This window comes from Dipodomys ordii, unplaced genomic scaffold, assembly GCF_000151885.1.
Source record: "Dipodomys ordii isolate 6190 unplaced genomic scaffold, Dord_2.0 Scaffold41, whole genome shotgun sequence".
NCBI classification, from domain to species: domain Eukaryota; kingdom Metazoa; phylum Chordata; class Mammalia; order Rodentia; family Heteromyidae; genus Dipodomys; species Dipodomys ordii.
Genome location: NW_012267257.1, coordinates 312,687 through 334,340, shown reverse-complemented (window position 1 = coordinate 334,340; position 21,654 = coordinate 312,687). Strand labels below are relative to the sequence as shown.

Below are 21,654 nucleotides of genomic sequence, written 5' to 3'. Positions count from 1 at the left end.
TAAGAAGCATTTTCACATGATATAATAATAAAAATTGCCAGCAGCCATGGCTCATGCCTATAATCCAAGATAACCATGATCAAGGCAGCCTGGGCAGGAAAGCCCATGAGACTCTTACCTTCAGTAAACTGTTCAGAAAGAGCTATAAGTGGTGTTGTGGTTCAAATGGTAGAACACTAGCCTTCAGCAAAGAAGCTCAGGGGTAGAGCCCAGGCCCAGAGTTCAAACCCCAGGACTGGCAAAAAAAAATAAACTAATTAATTATCTTAACAAAGTAAGCATAATGGGGCATAGTTGTAATCCCAGCACTCAGAAGGCTGAGGCTTGAGGATCAAGAGTTTGTCCATCTTGGGTACATAGGGACACCGTCTCAAAAAAATAAAAATTAAATTAAGGTACAATGCAAAAACCTTACTAAGATAAACTAGCACTTCCCCAAGGACTTGAACAAGGACTAAGTTTGATTTTATTTTTTTTTGTATGCAGTATATGCAATAAAATAAATGATTCAGTATATGATGGCTAAAGTTTTAGTGAGTTTTTTAGATTCATGTTATTTAAGAGTAAATTTCTGTTTACCCTTAGTTGTTAAGTCCATGTACCTGTTGAAGATCTTTATAGATTGACTATTACAAACCCTTTTAAATAGAGTTTGTTGAATTTGACTTATCCCAGTCAGAGCTAGTACATGTAGGATATAAAACCTAATTCTAGGCCTTCTAGATCCTCCCCGTATTCTTTACCTTTTGCTAAATTACCTGTTGGCATTGGTTACTTATGTCAATAATAAAAGTATTTTGTTTGTTTTAATTGAGAAGACAAAGGAGTGAAATATTCCAATAAGAATTGTTAACTTTTAGGGCTGGGAAGGTAGCTCAGTGGTAGAGTGCTTGCCTTGCATGCCTGAGGCCCTGGGTTCGATTCCTCAGCACCACATAAGCAAAAAGAAAAAAGCCGGAAGTGGTGCTGTGGCTCAAGTGGTAGAGCGCTAGCCTTGAGCTGAAGAGCTGAGGGACAGCGCCCAGGCCCATAGTTCAAGCCCCACGACCGGACCCCCAAAAACAAACAAAAATAAAGAATTGTTAACTTTTAAAGCTTTTGAAAGTCAAGACTCTGGTGAATTAATTTCATGAATGCTCTGTAAAAATGTCTCCTAGCCATGCACCAGTGGCTCATGCCTGTAATCCTAGCTACTCAGGAGGCTGAGATCTGAGGATCACAGTTCAAAGCCTGCCCAGGCAGGAAAGTCCGTGAGTCTGGTATCTCCAATAAACCACTAGAAAACCAGAAGTGGAGCTTTGGCTCAAGCGGTAGAGCGCTTGCCTTGAGCTTTGTAGGTATCTATAGGTGTGCACCATGCTCATCTTCTGATTGATAAATTTTTCCATGATACAGGAAATCATTTTTACTTCTAAAGTAGAATTCAGCATTTCAAATACAAATTCAAGCACAGGTAATACAATTTAAGATACAAGCTATCTCAATTTTGACCCAAGCTGAGGATAACTAATACTGTTTGTATTTGATCTTTCAGGAGGATCTGTAGCTCATCTCCTGAGTAAATATGGAGCTTTCAAGGAATCTGTGGTTATTAACTATACTGAACAGTTACTTCGTGGTCTTTCATATCTGCATGAAAATCAGATCATTCACAGAGATGTCAAAGGTAAGAATTCTTTTAATTATTTTCTAGTGACAAAAAATGTAATTTCAAAAACTTAAATTTGGTTGAGAGCTCCTAATTTTAAACTACAGAATTATTTCCTTGAAAAGTTCAAGCCACTAGAACTAACAGGACCCTTAAGCATATTAATCTGCCTTTCTTACTTTATAGAGCAGTTTTACCACTATTTGATAGCAAAAAGTGTTAGGCCAGGTCTCCACTAATTCCATAACTTGCCTTCATGAAGTTACTGACTCCCTATTCCTGATTTTATTGGAGTAATTGAGCTACCATAAACTTTTGTTAAGAAAAAGTCTTGTCAAATCTTTTGCAGTTCAGTTTATTTTTATTAGGGATAAACTTTGGTTTTCTGTCATCATTTTCTTTAGCTAGTACTTGACATAGAAATATTGAAGCAAACAGTGTTAAAGGATTAGGGTTTTTTAAGCTTTTAATTATGAAATGAATGTTTGAGCTGGTCTAGATTAAGGAGCTTCAACAAAATTTTGTCTTAATGTGTAAAATTGGAATTTTGAAGATTTTGTTGAAAATCATTATATTGACGGTTTCAGTAGTTACTCTCTATATGCCTTATGACTTTGCTTTTCAGACCTTGCCTGAAGTATAGGTATTACCTGCACTAGAGACCTGCCCATCATTAGCAGTGATAAAGAGGACTGAGAAGATAGTAGCTTTCTCTGAACTTTTAATATGTGGCCCACTTCTTCCTTCATCATTGCCCGGTCTCATAAGTGGAACGTTACTAGGTTTTAGTCTTCCTTATTTTTTTTTAACATACAAGATTATTTGCTATTTCTGTTGACAGGTGCCAATTTGCTAATTGACAGCACAGGTCAGAGGCTGAGAATTGCAGACTTTGGAGCGGCAGCCAGGTTGGCATCAAAAGGAACTGGTGCAGGAGAGTTTCAGGGACAGTTACTTGGGACAATTGCATTTATGGCACCTGAGGTGAGAAGTAGCTTTGAATAGGAAAAAGAAAATATCTTGAGTTCCCTGTGACATCATTGTACGTAATTATATCACAGTGGTATCAAGTATGTGATTACAAATTGTCTGTGGCTATAAAATTAGCTTTCATAGTATCCTACATTTCAAACCCTTATTCCTAGCTTTCCCATCCTCATCTTGATAAAATTCTAAAAGTTGTGTTTTGTTTTGTTAGTACTAGGATTCCAACTCAGTGCTTCTCACTTGCTGAGCAGGTGCTCTTCCACCGATCTATGCCTCCCTTTAAAAGATAGTTTTAAAAGATTTGCTGAGGGACTGGGAAGGTGGCTCAGTGGTAGAGTGCTTGCCTTGCATGCATGAGGCCCTGGGTTTGATTCCTCAGCATCACATAAGAAAAAAGAAAAAAGCCGGAAGTGGCGCTGTGGCTCAAGTGGTACAGCGCTAGCCTTGAGCTGAAGAGCTAAGGGACAGGGTTCAAGCCCCACGACTGGACCCCCCTCCCCCCCCAAAAAAAAAAGATTTGCCGAAAGGCTACTTCTAGCAAAGAACTGTGGAGTAGTTTACAGTAGTTTTATAGTAAACCCAAAGGACACATAATAGAAATATTTAAAATGTACCTTGTAGGATGGGCACTGGTGACTCACACCTATAAATCCTAGATACTCAGTAGGCTGAGATCTGAGGATCACAGCCCAGACAGGAAAGTCTGTGACACTCTTATCTCCAATAAACTTCCAAAAAAAAAACAAAAACAACTGGAAGTGGAGCTGTGGCTCAAGTAGTAGAGTACTAGCTTTGAGCAAAAAAGCTCAGGGACAGCACCCCAGCCCTTTTGTCCAAGCCCACCTACTGGCACACAGGTGCACGCATACACGCACACGCACGTGCACACACAATTTGCTTGTTTTTCTAAAGGAGGTGAGCCCCTAAAGGGAGGCTTTGTCAGCACTGGAAGTTTAACAAAACCTTGCTCCTATGAACGCTGCCCTCTTGTCAAAGGGAATGCTTTCAAATTCTGTGATGTTTATTTTTATGTCACATGGGTAATTAAGATTCTTAAAGAGATATAGGGCCTTCCAAATAATTGCTGTTGATGCCATTGCTTTTTGTTTTGCTCTGAAGTAAAAAAAAAAATAGAATCTATAATTATAAGATGGCTTTCTCCTTTTTAAATTAACTTTGCTTTATTTAGGTACTAAGAGGTCAGCAATATGGCAGGAGCTGTGATGTGTGGAGTGTTGGCTGTGCTATTATAGAAATGGCTTGTGCAAAACCGCCTTGGAATGCAGAAAAACATTCCAATCATCTTGCTTTGATATTTAAGGTAATTGTGAAATAAAATTTACTTCTCTGTGCTGAAATTTGGCAGGAGTCAAATTTTCATGTGTTCTTCTTATCAACTTAGCATAAACTGTCTATCTTGAAATAAATAAATGTGTAATCTCCAGAAATTTATACAGCATTGTTACTGCTTGTGGCATTTGCAGACAGTTCTCACCATTCCAAGTAGTTTACAGTCTATAAACCCTTTAAAACCACTAAATTAGCAAATACTGAATCATTGCTTATGGGTTGTATGTATGTATCTATCTATCTTTCTATAAACATACATATATGTACATGCTTTGTATATTTTACACAATTCAGATATTCCTTTAAAGTAGTTTTACTATTTTCTGTATTTGGTTCACACTATATACTAAATCTTGTACTTTGTGACAGCCCCCAAATCCACTATCTGCAGTTCCATTATAGGAAAGTGTAATTGGAGATGTTTAGCTTTTGAATGTACATGTGATGATGGTTATAAGCATGGGCTTGGACTCATACAGAAATCTCACATTTTCTCACTTGTAAGAAGAGTGTAATAGTAGCCCCTACTTCCTGGATATGGTTTCAACAGGATTATCTGTGGGCCCCTCCCCTGCCAGGTCCTCCTTCATTTCTCTCCACACATAACTTGCTCAGTCACTTCTCTTAACAGTCATTCATTTGCATTAATGCTCTCTTGCTCCGTGTTTCCATATTTCCCATGGTTCAGATTCTGACTTCCATGAAGGCTCACAGGCCAGTGCTGTACTCTACCTGGGTGTTGCCTTACCCACAGCTACTATTTCCCTATTACTGTGAATGCATGCCTGCATCTGATACTTCCTCTTATGAAGTCTCCTAGTTGGGTTCCTGTCTTACCTCTGAGATCCATTCATGTCTGGCTCAGTTTTGTTCCTTTCAAAGTCTGTACAGAAGTTGTTTGATAAATACTCATGACTAGGATCAGTTTGAAAGTTTACTCTTTCAAAGTTTGGTGAAATCCTGGAAATAAATAGAAATGAGTTTCAAATTGGCACTGTCCACTTTTAACAGATTATCATTGCATTCTAATTCATAAGTAGAGGTCAAAAACATTACACTGTAGTCTTCTCTGTTTCCTTAGCTTCTAGTAAATAGTTTGAGGTCTTTGGAGACACCAAAATGATAGGACATAGCTTTTCCAACACTTAAATACCCCATTTCTGGTAGTTTAACATACTATACCACCGAATGACCAGGTACTGTGTGCCAAAAGTATAAATATACCTTCATTACTGTTGACTATGGTATCCAAAAACTGAACTAAACCTGACTACCCAGCAATGAGCAGTAATTAAGTTGTTCACATTATTAAAACTATGTGTAAATTGGTAAGAGGAATGTAAAGGTATTGGTGTTAATTTAGAAAGTATGACCAGCTATATTAATAGGTGAAAAGGGCAATGTTTATAAAGTGATTCTAATAGACGTAAAAATAATCTAAGGTGTGCATTAGATTTTAGTGTACATATGGGCCTTTTTTTTCCTGTGAAGGAAATATAAGAATTTGTTTGCATTGATAACATTTGGGAACAGTAAAAAGAATGTCATTTTTTCATTTTTCCTCTTGTGATATATAAGATGTATCAATTGAATCTTAGTATAGGATTATAGAACTTTTAGAATTTATCTTTATATCATGTTGCATTTTTAACCCAAAGCATTCATGAAATTACTAAGGGAAGGTCATATGATGAGAAGTAGGCAAGTGAATTAAAATTTACATTCCGTTATCAAAAAAGTTACTTCTTCATAGTGTTTGATACATAGTGTTTAAATTAAGATTTATACAATATGGAAGAATATAATTAATACTGTACGCAGGAACATACTAATGGGTCATATGATAGTCTTCTGGACTTTCACATCTAAAGTCTGTGGAAAGCATCAATACTCTGGCTTTTTCTCTTGCAGATTGCTAGTGCAACCACTGCTCCATCGATTCCTTCACATCTGTCTCCTGGTTTACGTGATGTAGCACTGCGTTGTTTAGAACTTCAACCTCAGGACAGACCTCCATCAAGAGAGCTACTAAAGCATCCAGTCTTCCGTACTACATGGTAGCCAATTATATGAATAAACTCTTAATAGAGACAGAATGCTTAACAAGAAAGAAAAAACTTGTGGGAAACCACATTGCTAATCTGCTGGCCTTCATGCCACTGAGCAGCTATGAAGAAGGCCAGTAGAAAACCCTTACCTAAGTATGTGATTGACAAATCATGATCTGTACCTAAGCTCAGTATGCAAAAGTCCACAACTTGTGCAGAAACTGTAAACAGTGCCTTTCAAAGAACTGGCCCTAGGTAAACAGGAAAGCAATGAAGTTTGCATGGCTAAGTAACAGAAGCATTGTGTTTTTGGAGCACTTTTTCAGCAATATTAGCAGCTGAGGGGCTCAGGATCTATTTTAATGTATCAGTTATTCTTCATTTCATATAATGATCACAAACGGGGTTCGGCAATTCCGTTTTTGATACTGGTGTTGTCCATTGTGGGGTGTTTTTGTTTTGTTTGTTTTTGTCACTGGCTGTAAAAATCGGTATCTGCCTCTTTTAAGTCAGACTATGAGTAGCAGTAAATATAAATATATATACACACATCTACATATATACATGTGTGCATATGTATATATGCATACATATATGTATACATGTGCATGGTGCATACACATGTATATATGTATTCATGTGTGCGTGTTATGTGTGCACGTACATACATGCATATGTGTATGTGTATATATATTTAAAAGTTGATAATGTCTTTATGACCCACAATTGACCTTTTTTTTATTGTTTTCAAATACGAGACAGTTGTGGATCATTGTGCATTTTACTGTTGGCCCATTCATTTCGGGGTTTTTTGAAATTATGGTTCTGTATTTTCATTTCACCTTTATTTAAGTGTTTAATTTTCAGGGAAAGGCAGTCTCTTCAAGCCAGAAAAATAATAATAGTACAAGGTATGAACTAGAGTTTATTGAGTATCTTGCTTTTGCAAGAGATTTTAAATACTGGTTTAAGTTTGTTTTAAAGTGGAATATGATTAAGTACTGCCTGAATTAGTTCCTGCTCTTATTGTGCAGGTTAACTATAAGTTCATTGAAAACCATCTGTTTTTTTTAAATGTAACTTCAACCAAGAGCATGATTACATTGAAATTTAAATTTTTTTAAATGTTTCAGTGTCTCTTGCTAAACTGTAAGAAACTTCACACCATTAAAGTCTTACTCTGTATGTACCAATACATCATTCACCATTACCATTGACTGTACCATAACTACTGTTTTCCTTCTACCATGCATCTTATCTGTATAGTAGGCCTGGCTAATAAGAAAAAATTAACGTAATTATTCAACTTTAAATTATTAGTGACTAAGCAGTAATTTGCTTTGAACTTAAAAAAATGTTCAGAAACAAAAGTGAAGATGAATTCCATTTACCTAATTTCTTGTATTTCATTTAGTGGCTTTAGTCTGGAGTTGAATTCAGATGCATGGAATCTTGAAGGAAAATGGTACCTCTTTTTGTGTGTGTGCATGCGTGCGTGCGTGTGTGTGTGTGTGTGTGTGTGTGTGTATGTGTGTGTGTGTCCGCACATGCACATACGTGCATGTGTGTGCCTTTTAAATCAAGTACTGATTAACTATTAAATACAACTTTGAGATGTTTAAGTTTTAACTCTTCAGAAGCCAGTGTGAAACAGAATTGGTTATTCTCAAAGACTCAGGATAAACTAAATAAGCTATATAGAGTACATTTAAAATGTACAACACAAATTGGAAGTAAAATAAGTTACAGGTAAGTTTACAAGTCTATATTGCATATAATTTTTAAAAAGCAGTTTGTTTTTATGTGAATGTGTTTCTTAATGAAATTTTACATTCCTTTGTTTTGGAAGATTGGCAATATTTGAAGAGTTAAAAATAGAACAGAAATGTGAAGTTTGTTAGCTCTAAATGTATTGTACTTGACTTCATTTTCTTTTTTAGCTAGTTAGAATTTTCACAATTCTAATAAGATTGTTTCCAAGTCTCCCATGTGCAAGCTTTAAAGGATATATTCTTGCCATTTTATGTACTGGAAAATCATTGGTCAGATTAATACTGTGTCTGACAGAAATGTAAACTGTATAAACTGAGGAACCTCAGCTAATCAGTATTACTTTGTAGTTACCATGCCCACCACATTTCAAACTCAAGCTATCCGTAGATGTCAAAATCCATTGTGTTTGAGTTTGTTTGCAGTTCCCTCAGCTTGCTGGTAATTGTGGTTTTTGTTTTTTCAATGCAAATGTGATGTAATATTCTTTATTTTCTTTGGATCAAAGCTGGACTGAAATTTGTATTGTGTAATTATTTTTGTGTTCTTAATGTTATTTGGTACTCAAGATGTAAATAACGTCTACTGCTGTTTATTCCAGTTTCTACTACCTCAGGTGTCCTATAGTTTTTCTTCTACCAAAGTTCACTTTCACAATGAAATTATATTTGCTGTGTGACTATGATTCCTAAGACTTCCAGGGCTTAAGGGCTAACTTCTATTAGCACCTTACTGTGTAAGCAAATGTTAAAAAAAAAAAAATCTGGGTTAAGAAAATTTGGCTTAAATGTATCCTTTGTTATTTTAAATATATCAAGATATTTTAATTAAAATTTTTACCCCATTGAACCAATTTTATAGTATTTGTACCTATTTTGGTGTTTTGTCTTTATAGTAAATAAAAGTTTTTAACAAAGTTGTAAGCTTTGATTTTTTGAAATTTTATAAGAATAAAGTTATAAGAACAGGAAAATTCTTTTGTAGTCTTCATCTAATGACCCTCATCTGGTTTCTCCAGCTGCCCCGTTTTGTCTTTATAGCAAGTGGATCAAAATCTGAATCACAGGGTGTTGTCATTTTTTATTAGTATCAATCAAGAACTGTTCTTTAGTTCTTCCCCTTTTTTTTAAGTACAGTTTATTGCTTTATAGAAACTCCATTTGTTTAGTGCTTCCTAGAATCTAGTGCTGACTAGATTCAGAACATGTAATTTCATGTGGCTGTAATCCTAGCTACTCAAGAGGCTGAGATCTGAGGATCATAGTTCAAAGCCAGCCTGGACAGGAATGTCGGTGAGACTCTTATCTCCAGAAAACCACCAGAAGTGGCGCTGTGGCTCAAGGGTAGAGCACTTTCCTTTGGCTGACGAGCTCAGGGACATTGCCTAGGCCCAGAGTTCAAGACCCATGACCAGGAAAAAAAAAAAAAAAGAATGCTTTAGCCAGGCACCAGTGGCTCATGCCTGTAATCCTAGCTACTCAGGAGGCTGAAATCTAAGGATCACAGTTCAAAGCCAGCCCAAACAGTAGAAAGTCTGTGACTCTTATCTCCAGTAAACCACTCAGAAAAAACAGAAATGGTGCTGAGGCTAAAGTGGTAGGGTGCTAACCTTGAGTTGAAGAGCTCAGGGACAGTGCCCAGGCCAAGTTCAAGCCCTACAACTGACCAAAAAAGAACGTGTAGTTTCAGCTGGAGCATCACAGAGGTGATGCGTAGGACATGATGACAAGAGGAATATAGTCCTGTCCCAGTTCTGGTATTATTTACTGTGATCATCATTTTATGGTTATTTTTTCCTCTACACTCAATATATAAAATATCCTGTGGAAACACTACTTTGGGATGACATAAATATCATATTCCTGATGTTAGCTTGTTGCTCTTAGCTTTCTCCCTTGATTAGTATGCTTGGTAGTTGCCAGATGGTGATTTTTTTCATGTCCCTCATTCCTCCTATATTAATTGGCATTTTCCTCTTGGGAAGAGATTTCTCTCATTTATCATATCTCATCCTGTATTTGCTCAAATGGTCCCAGATTTGACCAATAAGTAAGAGTTTCTGAGAGTTTCTATGTCCTTAGCCATATAGAACATATTTGTATTTTCATCTCAACTTGTAACATTTGTCTGCTACTATCCTTGGATCAGCCCTTTTTTTACTTCTTTCTTCCTTTGATGAAAACTGTCTTTCAAATCCAATTTCTACTTCTATCATGAATTATGTACCTCATTAAGATGTATAACTTTATGGTTTTATGTCAGTTTAAAAAAATGAAATATTCTATTAACCGAAAAGAATAAGTGGGACAAATGGAAAACAAATAGGAAAAAGTTAGACCCAAATCCAGTGATCACGTTAAATGTTATTCACGTAAAAAACAAAAACTAACAATAAAATCTAAGATCTCACTGCTACTGGATGTCACTGCATCCAGGCCTTTCCAACAAAAATATATGCATGTATATACACAATTTTGTGCACATAAATAATGGCATGTAAGCCTAAATGCATACACCTACATATAAATATACCATGTGTGAGTTATTTTTTCCTTTATAATTAAGGAACATATTAAGTTCATACCAATCTTCCAATTTGACCAAACACTGACAGGATTCATTCAAGGTTTCCCACTTTGCACATGAGTTAACATTTCAGCATATACTGGCTTATTTTAGTTCCTCTTTCTCTATTCTCTTTGTAACCAATCTTGATCCCTGCCCTGCTTGCCAGCTTTCTCTGTTTTGCAGACTCCCAGTACTGGACTCATCACTGCAACCTCACTGAGGCATTTTGATGCTTTTCTTTGTACCTAAACTGAGGATTGAAATCAGGACCAGTTGGCTTTTTCATTCATAGATGGCCTCCAGTTTCTGTTTTTGTTTTGGTTTGGTTTATGCAACTTTATTAAAGAAAAACCAGTCACTAGCAGAGCTAGTTGTACCCATCTATTAACAACTTGCATCATTTACTCAGTTCTGTTGGAAGATAGGTTGACTAGTAACGCCAACCTTCCTAACAATTTAAATGGGAATTAGAAAAGTTCTGGAGCTCTCAGTCCCTTACTGAACTTGAGTTGGAAGAAGCAAGTCCAGTCTCAAAATGGAGAGCATGATCCAAAGGAACCAGAGCAACTGAGGAAGCTGTTTATTGGTCTGAGCTCTGAAATTACAGATGATACTTTAAGAAAACATTTTGAGAAGTGGGGCACCCTCACAGATTGTGGTAATAAGAAATCCAGGGGCTTCAGTTTTGTGATTTACTCTTGAAGAGGTAGATGCAGCAATGTGTGCTAGACCCTACAAGGTTGATAAGCATGTTGTAGAATCAGAGTGGTTTCTAGAGGATTCTATGAAACCAGGAGCCCATCTAATAGTGAAAAAAATGGGTGGTGGTATTAAAAAAGATACAGTAGAATATACCTTGAGAGACTTCTTTGAAAAATATGACAAGATTGAAACTATGGAAGTTATGGAAGACAGTGGAAAAAAGATTTGCTTTTGTAACTTTTGACGATCATGATACAGTTGATAAAATTGTTCAGAAATATCACACTGTTAATGGGCCTAATTGTGAAGTGAAAGGGGCCCTTTTTCAATAAGAGATGCAGTCTGTTGGGTCACAAAGAGGTCATGCAAGTGGATCTGGCAACTTTATGGGTCATAGAGGAAGCTTTGGAGATAGTAGAAATAATTTGAGATGTAGTAGAAACTCTAGTCTTCTGCCTTAGTGGCAGAGCAGTCCTTACACACTGCAAGCTCCATCTGTCTCTCTTGGGGTTCCACTCAACCAGTCTGCATTCCACCACGTTACCCCTCAGTCAATGAGCTGAGCCTAAGAATAAGTATGTTAGGACATCTGCCCCATAATCCAAGCATCCACAGTGTTTTATCCCTCACTCAACCCAGGGGGCCTATAAACAGAACAGTGGGACTTGGTGTCCTGTCTGTTGGTTCCTAGGGAATATTTAATATCCTTTATAATACTTAAAACCTTTTTTCCATAACTAAGGCTCAGTAAATATATATTTACTGGATCATTATGGAGCATTTTTGTATATATTTCTAGTTAAGAATAATAAAGATGCAGCATCTACAGACCATAGACATTATATATGATATATACATAATCCATGTGCATAGATTTAACTAGCTTCTTAAAACATGGCAGATAACATTTTACTTGCTATTGTGTAAATTAAGTTTCTACATCCTTTCAGCAGAATATGCATGTGTTGCTATACTAGTTTAAAAATACATTTGACACAAAATTTCCATAGATGCTTTGTATAAGTGTTACTTAGAAAAATATTGGTACTAGGGGCTGGAAATGTGACTTAGTGGTAGAGTGCTTGCTTAGCATGCATGAAGCCCTGAGTTTGATTACATAGTACCACATAAACAGAAAAAGGCAGAAGTGGCGCTGTGGTTCAAGTAGTAGAGTGCTAGCCTTGAGTAAAATCAGTTCAGGGACAGTGCCCAAGCCCTGAGTTCAAGCCCCAGGACTGGCAAAAAAAAAAAAAATACTGGTATCAATGCTGAGAATGTGGCTTAGGGGTAGAGTGCTTGCCTAGCATGCATGAAGCCCTGAGTTTGATGACTCAGTACCACATACATAGAAAAGGCTGAAGTGGTACTATGGCTCAAATGGTAGAGTGCTAGCCTTGAACAAAAGCAGCTCAGGGACAGTGCCCAGGCCCTGAGTTCAAGACTCAGGACTGGCAAAAAAAAAAATACTGGTGTTGTAAGGTGAATCATCCCAGAAGTCACATTTTGCAATATGAAATATTGGAGTCTTTATTATACAATTAACAGGCTACAGGCAGCCCATTGTTACAAAGGCCTACAGCCTCCAAATACACATAACATCGCTAGGAAACATGCTGAAGAGTAAAGAAACAACAAAAATAATACCAACAAGCCAATTCAGCTTCAATGGAGAGCTGAATTGGGATGCCATGATGACTGGAGATAACCAAGAGACAGGACACAGGACACGATCACGGAGACACACATGGCATGGAGTCCTGGTCGTTAGGCTGGTCCAGGCCTAAATGGGTGGGTGCAGGGGGCAGATCCACAGGAAATTCCCAGTCCCAGGCACTGGACTGACAGATTCAATAACCTATCAGTCAAGTGCCCGCCCTGCCTCCAGGGATCCAGGAATGCCATCACCTGGGAAGCAGGCCCCTTGACAAACAACCCATAAAGTCCAAAAAGCAATAAACTTTCTCTTAATATAATAGTACACTAGTAGTCACAATCCAGGCTCACAACTGCCTTAAACCACACATTATAGCAATTAGAAAAATCCATACAACAACAATGCAGTATTTCCTAGAGACTCCAGATGCTTCTACTTCAATAATGTGGAACAAGCTCCTTTTTCAGCGCAACGGCTTGGTCTAAGCCTGCGCTCCAAATCTAGTTCTCTCACTGTAAGTTAAGTGATTTTGTAGTGTGGGGGGAAAAAAAGTAAGGTTTGGCACCCACACAAGCATTATACAATGGAGATTCTTCCAAAACACCTGGCACCTCAACCATGGAAAGGCTAGTTTTCCTTACTCTGTTATTCCTGCCTCCAAGCTATTCTAAGCAGGAAGATGAAGCTCTTGGTCCACTCCTTTACCCTCTACTTGAAACCTGAGCTTCACTTCAAATAGTGTAGTAGAGCAAGAATTCATACCCCAAACCAGATGTCATGGTCCATCCCTTCCGTAAGTTTATGAGCAATTCAGGGAATGAGAAGAGTTCTAGGTGTGTTTTCTCTGTGTTTATTCTAAAGGCATTAAAGACTTACTGTCTTACTTTGGACAGAGAAATGACCTGTCATCTTCCCAAAATAAAACGTTCCTGGAAAGGATTTCTGTTCCTTCAAAGACTTCTTTTATAAAATAACACTTGAACCAGATGGCTATAATCCTAGCTACGTAGGAAGCTGAGATCTGAGGATTGTGGTTTGAAGCCAGCCCTGGCAGACAAATCTGAGATTCTTATCACAACTTAACCATCAAAAAGCTAGGCAAGAAGCTATGGCTCAAATGGTAGAGTGCTAGCTTTGAGTGAAAATCTAAGGAATAGCATCCAAGCTCTCAATACTGGCATACACATACACACACACACACACACACACACACACACACATACACACAAAATAACACTTGATTGTGAGCTGCAACAGCAGACATCAGGCTCAGAATATTTTTTTTGGGGGGGGGGTTCCGGTCGTGGGGCCTGAACTCTGGGCCTGGGCGCTGTCCCTCAGCTCTTCAGCTCAAGGCTAGCGCTCTACTACTTGAGCCACTGTGGTGCTGAGGAATCGAACCCAGGGCCTCAAGCATGCAAGGCAAGCGCTCTACCACTGAGCCACCTTCCCAGCCCCCAGGCTCAGAATATTTTTAATAAATGAAAACATTTGGTTTTCTGTAAGAATGATTTTTTTGGGGGGTCCGGTCGTGGGGCCTGAACTCTGAGCCTGGGCACTGTCCCTCAGCTCTTCAGCTCAAGGCTAGCGCTCTACCACTTGAGCCACAGCACCACTTCTGGCTTTTTTCTTTTTGCTTATGTGGTGCTGAGGAATCGAACCCACGGCCTCGAGCATGCAAGGCAAGCGCTCTACCACTGAGCCACCTTCCCGGCCCCCTGTAAGAATGATTTTAAAAACACCATTGTTGCTGGCACTGGTGCTCACACCTGTAATCCTTGCCACACAGGAAGCTGAGCTCTGAACACTGAAGTTCAAAGCCAGTCTGGGCAGTTAAATTTGGGAGATTCTTATCTCCAATTAACTACCAAAAAGCCAAAAATGGAGCTGTAGTCCAAAATAGTAGAGCGCCAGCTAGCCTTGAGCACAAAAGCTCAGGGGCTATGTCCACACCCTGAGTTCAAGCCCCAGGACTAGCAAAAAAAAAGCCAGTTGTTGTTGAGATAAATCTGCAAAAGTATAAATGATTATCTCATAAGCAAATAGCTTTCAGAGAGTGAGAATTAATGCTGAGACCTGTGTTCTTAGGAAGCCATACATATACCTGTGAGCATGTACTATGTCATTAGCCACTGCCTGTAAAGCTGAAGGAGAGCAATGCTTTCGATTAATCAATAGTGTCAAACAAGCAGAAATTTCCTAAAATGAAAAAGAAAACTCAAGTATTTCATTTTTGTAACTTTGTATTGTTATAATAAAGGTGATGTATAAAGGAGTTACCATTACATAAACCAGGTAAAGGGTACTTCCTTTTTGGACAATGTGACCCCTTCCCTTGCTCAGATTTCACTTTTTTTGAAGATTCAGTATTGATGCTGCTGTCAAAATAAGACATAAATAAACACAAAAAATAGTTTATATGGCAGAGGAAGAAAAACAAAATGTGAGAATAAGTGTTACAAATTAAACTTCAGTAAAGAGTAAACCAGAGGAAATACTGGCTTGCTCACTGGAAGTCTTTTTGAACTCCTTAAGAACTACAGATATGGACCTATCAACAGAGCCAAAGAGGGCATCCAAGGACAGCCAAGAACTATTGCAGAGACCCCAGCTTCTTTTTTTTTTAATACACGTTTTACGTTCCATACTCAAAGTCCAATCTGTGTTTAACATTTTTAAGTTCAGCTATATGAAAGCATAGAAGTACAGCGGACTTCCATATTTTATTGGAATGTACCTTTTTCCAAATTATGTTGCTCCATTAATTTTCTAAAACCATAGGTGTGAAGACAAGACTTCTATACTTTCTGAGAAACTATTCTTTTCCTCATATCAACGGCCTTCAGACTCTTAAGGATCTAATGCTAGGACCTAGAATGAGACATTGACCATTGGCCATCAGTCCCTAGGTCCTGCTTGCATTCCTGTCTCTTCAAAAACTTCTCACTCACACCACCCTTCTCTGGGCAGGGCTTCATGGATAAGTGCAGGAGCTTCTTCCCATCCCTCTGGTATTCTGCCCCTCAAATGACTTTCTCTTTACAGAAAAGGTGAAATCTGGAATCACTGGAATCAATGGGTTCATGACTCAATAAAACTTTACTAGCTGGGCAGGGCACCGTGGTTCATGCCTGTAATCCTAGCTACTCAGGTACTCAAGAGGGTGAGATCTGAGGATCACGATTCAAAGCCAGCCTGGGCAAGAAAAGTCTGTGACAGCGACCAGGCCCAAGTCAGGCCCTACGACTAACAAAAAAAAAAAAAAGAAGAAGAAGAAAAAACCTAGCTGGATTTGCAAGCCTGAGTTACTACTCACAACAAGCAGATAGACAGTGGTAGCCACTACAGCCATGTTTCTACAGTAGGCCCCACAAAAGAGAATGTGTGGACTATAGACATGATGTTGTATCTCTACTTCAGGTGCAGCTTATAGCCTGTGCCATCACAAATGTTCTGGAACAGAGGTGAAAGTCAACTTTTGTTTTCTGGGATCTGGAGTCCAATGTCAGGCTGAAGCCTCATCTTATTGTACTACTGACTTGGAATGAATACCAGCAAAGATGGCCAGGAAGACCTCCCTCTCCTTCAGTTTCTCCCTTGGCAACATGGTGATGAAAATCAAGATAGAAAAGCAAGTTGCCTAGTATCAAAGTCTAGCTGGAGACCTCCTCTTACTCCTGTGGTGCTTAGTCCTATTGTGCTCACCCCCCAGCATGATAGAGAGCATGATGGAAAAGTAGGTTCCTATCACGTATGCTTGAGCAAGCATCTTAAAGAACCGAGGAAAGCAAAAGATGAAATATTTATCTCATAAATAAGAATAGTCTAGAAGTAGGCAGCCCAGGGATGAAATATTAGGCTTATGATATCATCGGTGTTTCCAAGATTTATCTACTTCACTCTCCTTAGCATGAGGTTTTCTTTATGTACCTTTTCCTTAGGTACCTTTAAGCCCCACCTCAGTATCCAGGAAAGAAAAAGAATAAAAAAGGTGCCTCTATCAGGAAAACACAAAGCTTCCTAAAACCCTTTGTAACTTTTCATTTATATCTCATTCAGACAGAGCCACCTGTATAGGAGTCTGAGAAGAATGGACATCATAAAGTCAGCCTTAACAGTATCCACCATAATGAGTAGCTATGGGTAAGTGTGCAAGATTACTCAAGTAGAGTATGTTTAATGAGAAAAAAATGGCCAGGACAAGACCTTGTTAAAGACAAAGCAGAAAGGAAGTCAAACAGTAGATGTTATTTAGAAAGCTGGGAAAGAATGGAATCAGAGATATCATGAGAGAAGGAAAAGTTTTAAAGAAAGTGAAAATACATTTTTGCTATGCAGAAAAATGAGAGAGAAAGGAGGAGAAAAGAGGGGGAAGAAAAAAGGAAGAGGAAGGGAGGAAGGAAGGGAGGAAGAAAGAAAAAGTCAGTAATTTCAAAAGGTGTAAATATCAGGATAAGGACTGTTTCTCTGTGTTAAGTTGTATTAGGAATTTTTCTCGTTGCAAGGAAAACCTGAATAACACAAGGATTTCATCTGACCATTTTATTTATTTTCTCTCTCCCTTGTGCCCCAGTTAAACACTAGTAGTTCAACCTGCATAACTAAACACCAGTAGAACAATTATTTGGGCAATAATGCAATATCCAGAAGAGGGCAACAGAGTAAAACTCTGATTTAAGAGTGCCCTCAAAATTTTCAAAATCAAACTTAACCTCACCCCCTTCCTCAGGAATAGAAATCTTAGTGTTCTCCTTAGAAACTCAAAGCAATAACTATCTGACTCCCTTCTAATGGTCTGCAAAAAAGGAGAACCATATGAAGACATGTGATGTCTCCTTTCATGCCCTCCTATTCTCAGGACCACTTTGCTCCCAGCCATCTGGTCATCTACCATCCACTCATCCATCCATCTATCCATCCATCCATCCATCCATCCATCCATCCATCCATCCATCCATCCATGCAGCCTGCCAATTACTGATCTTTGGAGCACTGCAGACTATTTCTAACAATGTCATGCCAAAAAGCAACAACAACAAAAAAAACTTAAACTACCTGCTGCCTACTTTAAATTCCAAAGGGTTCCCAATAGACTGATCTTACTTTGCCTAAAATTTTATTTCCCATTGTTCTTAACAAAAATTGTGTTCTCCTATTGTTTTGTCCTTGCTGTCTGAGCTCACTGTGTTTCATCTCACCTCTACAAATTTGCTCATACTACTAGTTCTAACACCTCAGGGTCTCACATTAGTTCAAAACTGCTGCCAGTGGCCCTTAAGGTATCTATAACCAGTTGTATATTGCACAAATCTATGGACACCATGCACACTAGAACTACTAGATTTATGCATCTATTACAATTAAGTTCCAGTAGATGGCAGTAAAATGTCTAGAGGAAAAGGAAGCTTTTCCTAATTTACACAAAAACTAGTGGAGACCATTTTCCTCCTTTTTATGCAATGTTAGGTCTTTCTGCACAAAACAACTTTAAAATAGTGTGTGTCTAATTTCATCAATGTGCAGTATATAACTGTAATTCATGAAATTGATATTAGCTTTAGTGTCTGATGAAATACCATGTCATACACACCCTTCTCAAAATTTTTAATCACAATACACAATTCTCAAAAATCTGTCTGTAGGTGGATGCAGGTAGCTCACTCCTGTAATCCTATTACTTAGGAGGCTGAAACTTAGGCTTCTTGTCCAAAACCAGCCTAGGTTGAAAAGTAATTCTAGTGGTACAGCAGCCAGCTTTTAGTAAAAAGAGAGAGGAAAAAAACAAGCCAAGTAAGAGTACAAGGCCTTGAGTTTAAGCCTCAGTACCAGCACACATATGCATACATGTGCACATAATTCTTTTGTCTGTTACACTTTTTGATAAGGCTAGAGGTGCAGCTCAGTGATACAACATATACTGTGCATGTGCAAAGCCCTGGATTTAACCCTTAGTAAAGATATGCATGCCACACATTCACACACATGCACACACACACATCTGACTCTAAAATTTTTCAAGTGCTCCTAAGGAACTTCTGTTTATGTAGATTTTATATGTGTATATTTACTGTGTCAATATTAAAATTAATTAATTTAAAAATACTTATGTGGGGGCTGGGAAGGTAGCTCAGTGGTAGAGTGCATGCCTTGCAAGCATGAGGCCCTGGGTTCGATTCCTCAGCACCACATAAACAGAAAAAGCCGGAAGTGGCGCTGTGGCTCCAGTGGTAGAGCACTAGCCTTGAGCTGAAGAGCTGAGGGACAGCGCCCAGACCCAGAGTTCAGGCCCCATGACCGGCAAAAAAAAAAAAAAAAAAATACTTATGTGTTAAATCATTAGAAAAAATGAGAAACCACTTATTATATGCTAAAATAGATAATATATCTTTATGAAAAATAACTATATTCCTTTCCCCCCTAAAATATTTCCAAATCAAATTTCTGTACCCTGTAAAAAGTAATAGTAAAGACAAATAAGCCATTAGTCCCATTATGAAAATAATTTTGACCTTACAGATCCCAGAAAAAATCATAAATTAATCATGTCCAAGTATAATTATTTGCCTTTTACTATCCATTGGATTAACTTGTAGAATTCTATATATATTACATATATTTACAGTTATTACAAGTAAGAGAAACCACACAGCCTATTTCGGGGGGTCTGGCTTACTTCACTTGGTATAATTTTTTTCCAACCTAATACTCAAAGCAATCTTTTTAAACCATGAAACGGATCTTATCCCTATGTATAAACCTTCCAATGGTTTCCTACTGTACTAAGGATCTCAACACCTCATGAGGATTTATGGGATCTGGCATCCTCTCTTTTTCCATGGCTTCACCTTTCCTCTTTCTCTTACTTAAGATACCAGTCACACTGGCCTTCTTTCCATGCTTCTTGTCAACCTCATCCAGTGCCTTTGCATTTCCTAGTCAGATACTCCCCAAACAGGTCTCAGGTTTTGTGATTCCTTGTCAATTTAGGCATGGCTAGTAGTAATTCATGTCATCACCTTATCCAACATTCCAAATAAATTGGACATAATGTACAACACCTGGAATCCAAGGTACAAGAAAGGTAAATGTTACCATAGCTAAGATATGGAACCAACCCAGATGCCTCAGTAGATGAATTGATCAAAAAAATGTGGTATATATACACAATGGATCTCTATGCTTCTATCAGAAAGAATGGCATCACCCCATTCATAAGGAATGGAAAGACTTGGAAAAAAAATCGTATTAAGTGAAGTAAGCCAGACACAAAGAAACACAGGCTCCTTTGTTTCCCTCATTTCTAATAATTAGTATGTCTAGGATAGTCCTACCAGAGCACCACAATAGCTCAATAGCTACATACATATGACCATATAAAACGATGCTAATTGACATGAACTCCAATATGGAAACAAGAGGGATTTTTGCTTTTTTTTGTTTTTGTTGTATGTACTGTGTGAAGTTCTTTCTTTTTTCTTCCTTTGGTTTGTGCACTGTTGTCACTGTTTTTTATTTTGGTACCCTGTGTCTTCTATATACATTTGTCTGATCTGTCTCACAAAATGGTGAGAAGGACGAAGGGTGAACCAATGCAACAGTGATACTCACAAGACACTATGTTGGAAATGAACTTTACAACTTGGGGAAAGGGATGGGAAAGTACAAGAGGGGCAGGGAAAGTACAAGAAAACAAGGGAAGGGGGTAACACTGTTTGACAAGAAATGTACTCATTACCTTATGTATGTAACTGTAACCCCTCTGTACACCACCTTTACAATAAAATAAAACAAAAAGAAAAGGAAATGTAGGATTGTAGCAGTCTGAGACCACCCAAGCAGAAATCTTAAGAGACCCTATCAATAAAACAAGTAAATTCAACAAGAACAACAAAAAGGGTGGAATTATGGCTCAAGTTGTAAAGCACCTGCCTAGCAAGCATGAAGTCCTCAGTTTAATCCCTAATACAAATAAATAAATCCTAATTGATTACATTTAAAAATTCTTGGAAAGCCAAAAACAACTTTATAAACCACCATAAAATAAATCTACCAGAAAATTACTGTAAATATTAAACTTGAAGGTGAAACCTTGCAATGGAAGAAGGAAGCATATTTTTTATAAACATGGGGAGATTTACAAGATTTTTGAGTAAATAAAAAAATTGAAGGTATTTTACAGTAGTATCCACAGAAATGGACAATGGTATGTAAATATACAGAAATAAGGCTTGCAGAAAACACATTAGTCTAATAAATGCTGAGGAGAGATGGTGAAGACCAAATGGATTAGTGGAAGTACAGATGATAGGGTTTGATTAAAATAAACTTTTAACTTTATTTCCTATGTTTCCATTTGTCCCTATGTTCTATTCTTATGAATTTATTAGCTAATTAAAATTAATTTTAATAGTAAAATCACTAAAACTATATACCAAAACAGTTTTAGTCTTTAGGATTTTTTTTTGTTGGTGGTGGGGCTTGAACTCTGGGCCTGGGCACTGTCCCTGAGCTCTTTAGCTCAAGGTGAGCGTTCAACCTCTTGAGCCACAGCACCACTTCTAGCTTTTTCTGCTTATGTGGTGCTGAGGAATTGAAACCAGGGCCTCATGCATGCAAGGCAAGCACTCTACCACTGAGCCACTTTCCCAGCCTGTTTTAGTTTTTAATGATAGTCAGGGATCTGATTCATTTTTCTGGTTTAAGTTTAGAGATCATAAGGATATTTTCTTCATATTCCATTTACTAATCCATCTTGGAGCTGAACTGATTAATCCATTAGCAAATCAGATAAATCTGAACTATGCCAAGTTAACAAATGCCATCTAAGGGAAAAGACTCTAGAACTGGCCAACATCCTACATGACATGAAGAGTAAAATAAACTGACACTGGAGACTCTAGAACTGGCCAACATCCTACATGACATGA

The 21,654-nt window shown here is 37.9% G+C and overlaps 1 protein-coding gene and 1 pseudogene across 1 annotated transcript in view; both read left to right on the top strand.

Moving 5' to 3' along the window:
• Map3k1 (mitogen-activated protein kinase kinase kinase 1, E3 ubiquitin protein ligase) overlaps positions 1-6,616 on the top strand; it is a 67,667-nt gene extending 61,051 nt beyond the window's left edge. Inside the window, exons 19-22 of the mRNA XM_013018502.1 lie at positions 1,535-1,666; positions 2,490-2,632; positions 3,825-3,956; positions 5,897-6,616. Of these exons, the coding sequence (XP_012873956.1) occupies positions 1,535-1,666; positions 2,490-2,632; positions 3,825-3,956; positions 5,897-6,046 (557 nt within the window). The 3' untranslated portion in view covers positions 6,047-6,616. The remainder of the gene's footprint in view (positions 1-1,534; positions 1,667-2,489; positions 2,633-3,824; positions 3,957-5,896) is intronic.
• Positions 6,617-8,193: 1,577 nt separating this feature from the next.
• Positions 8,194-21,654, top strand: part of LOC105987285 — a 15,405-nt pseudogene continuing 1,944 nt past the window's right edge.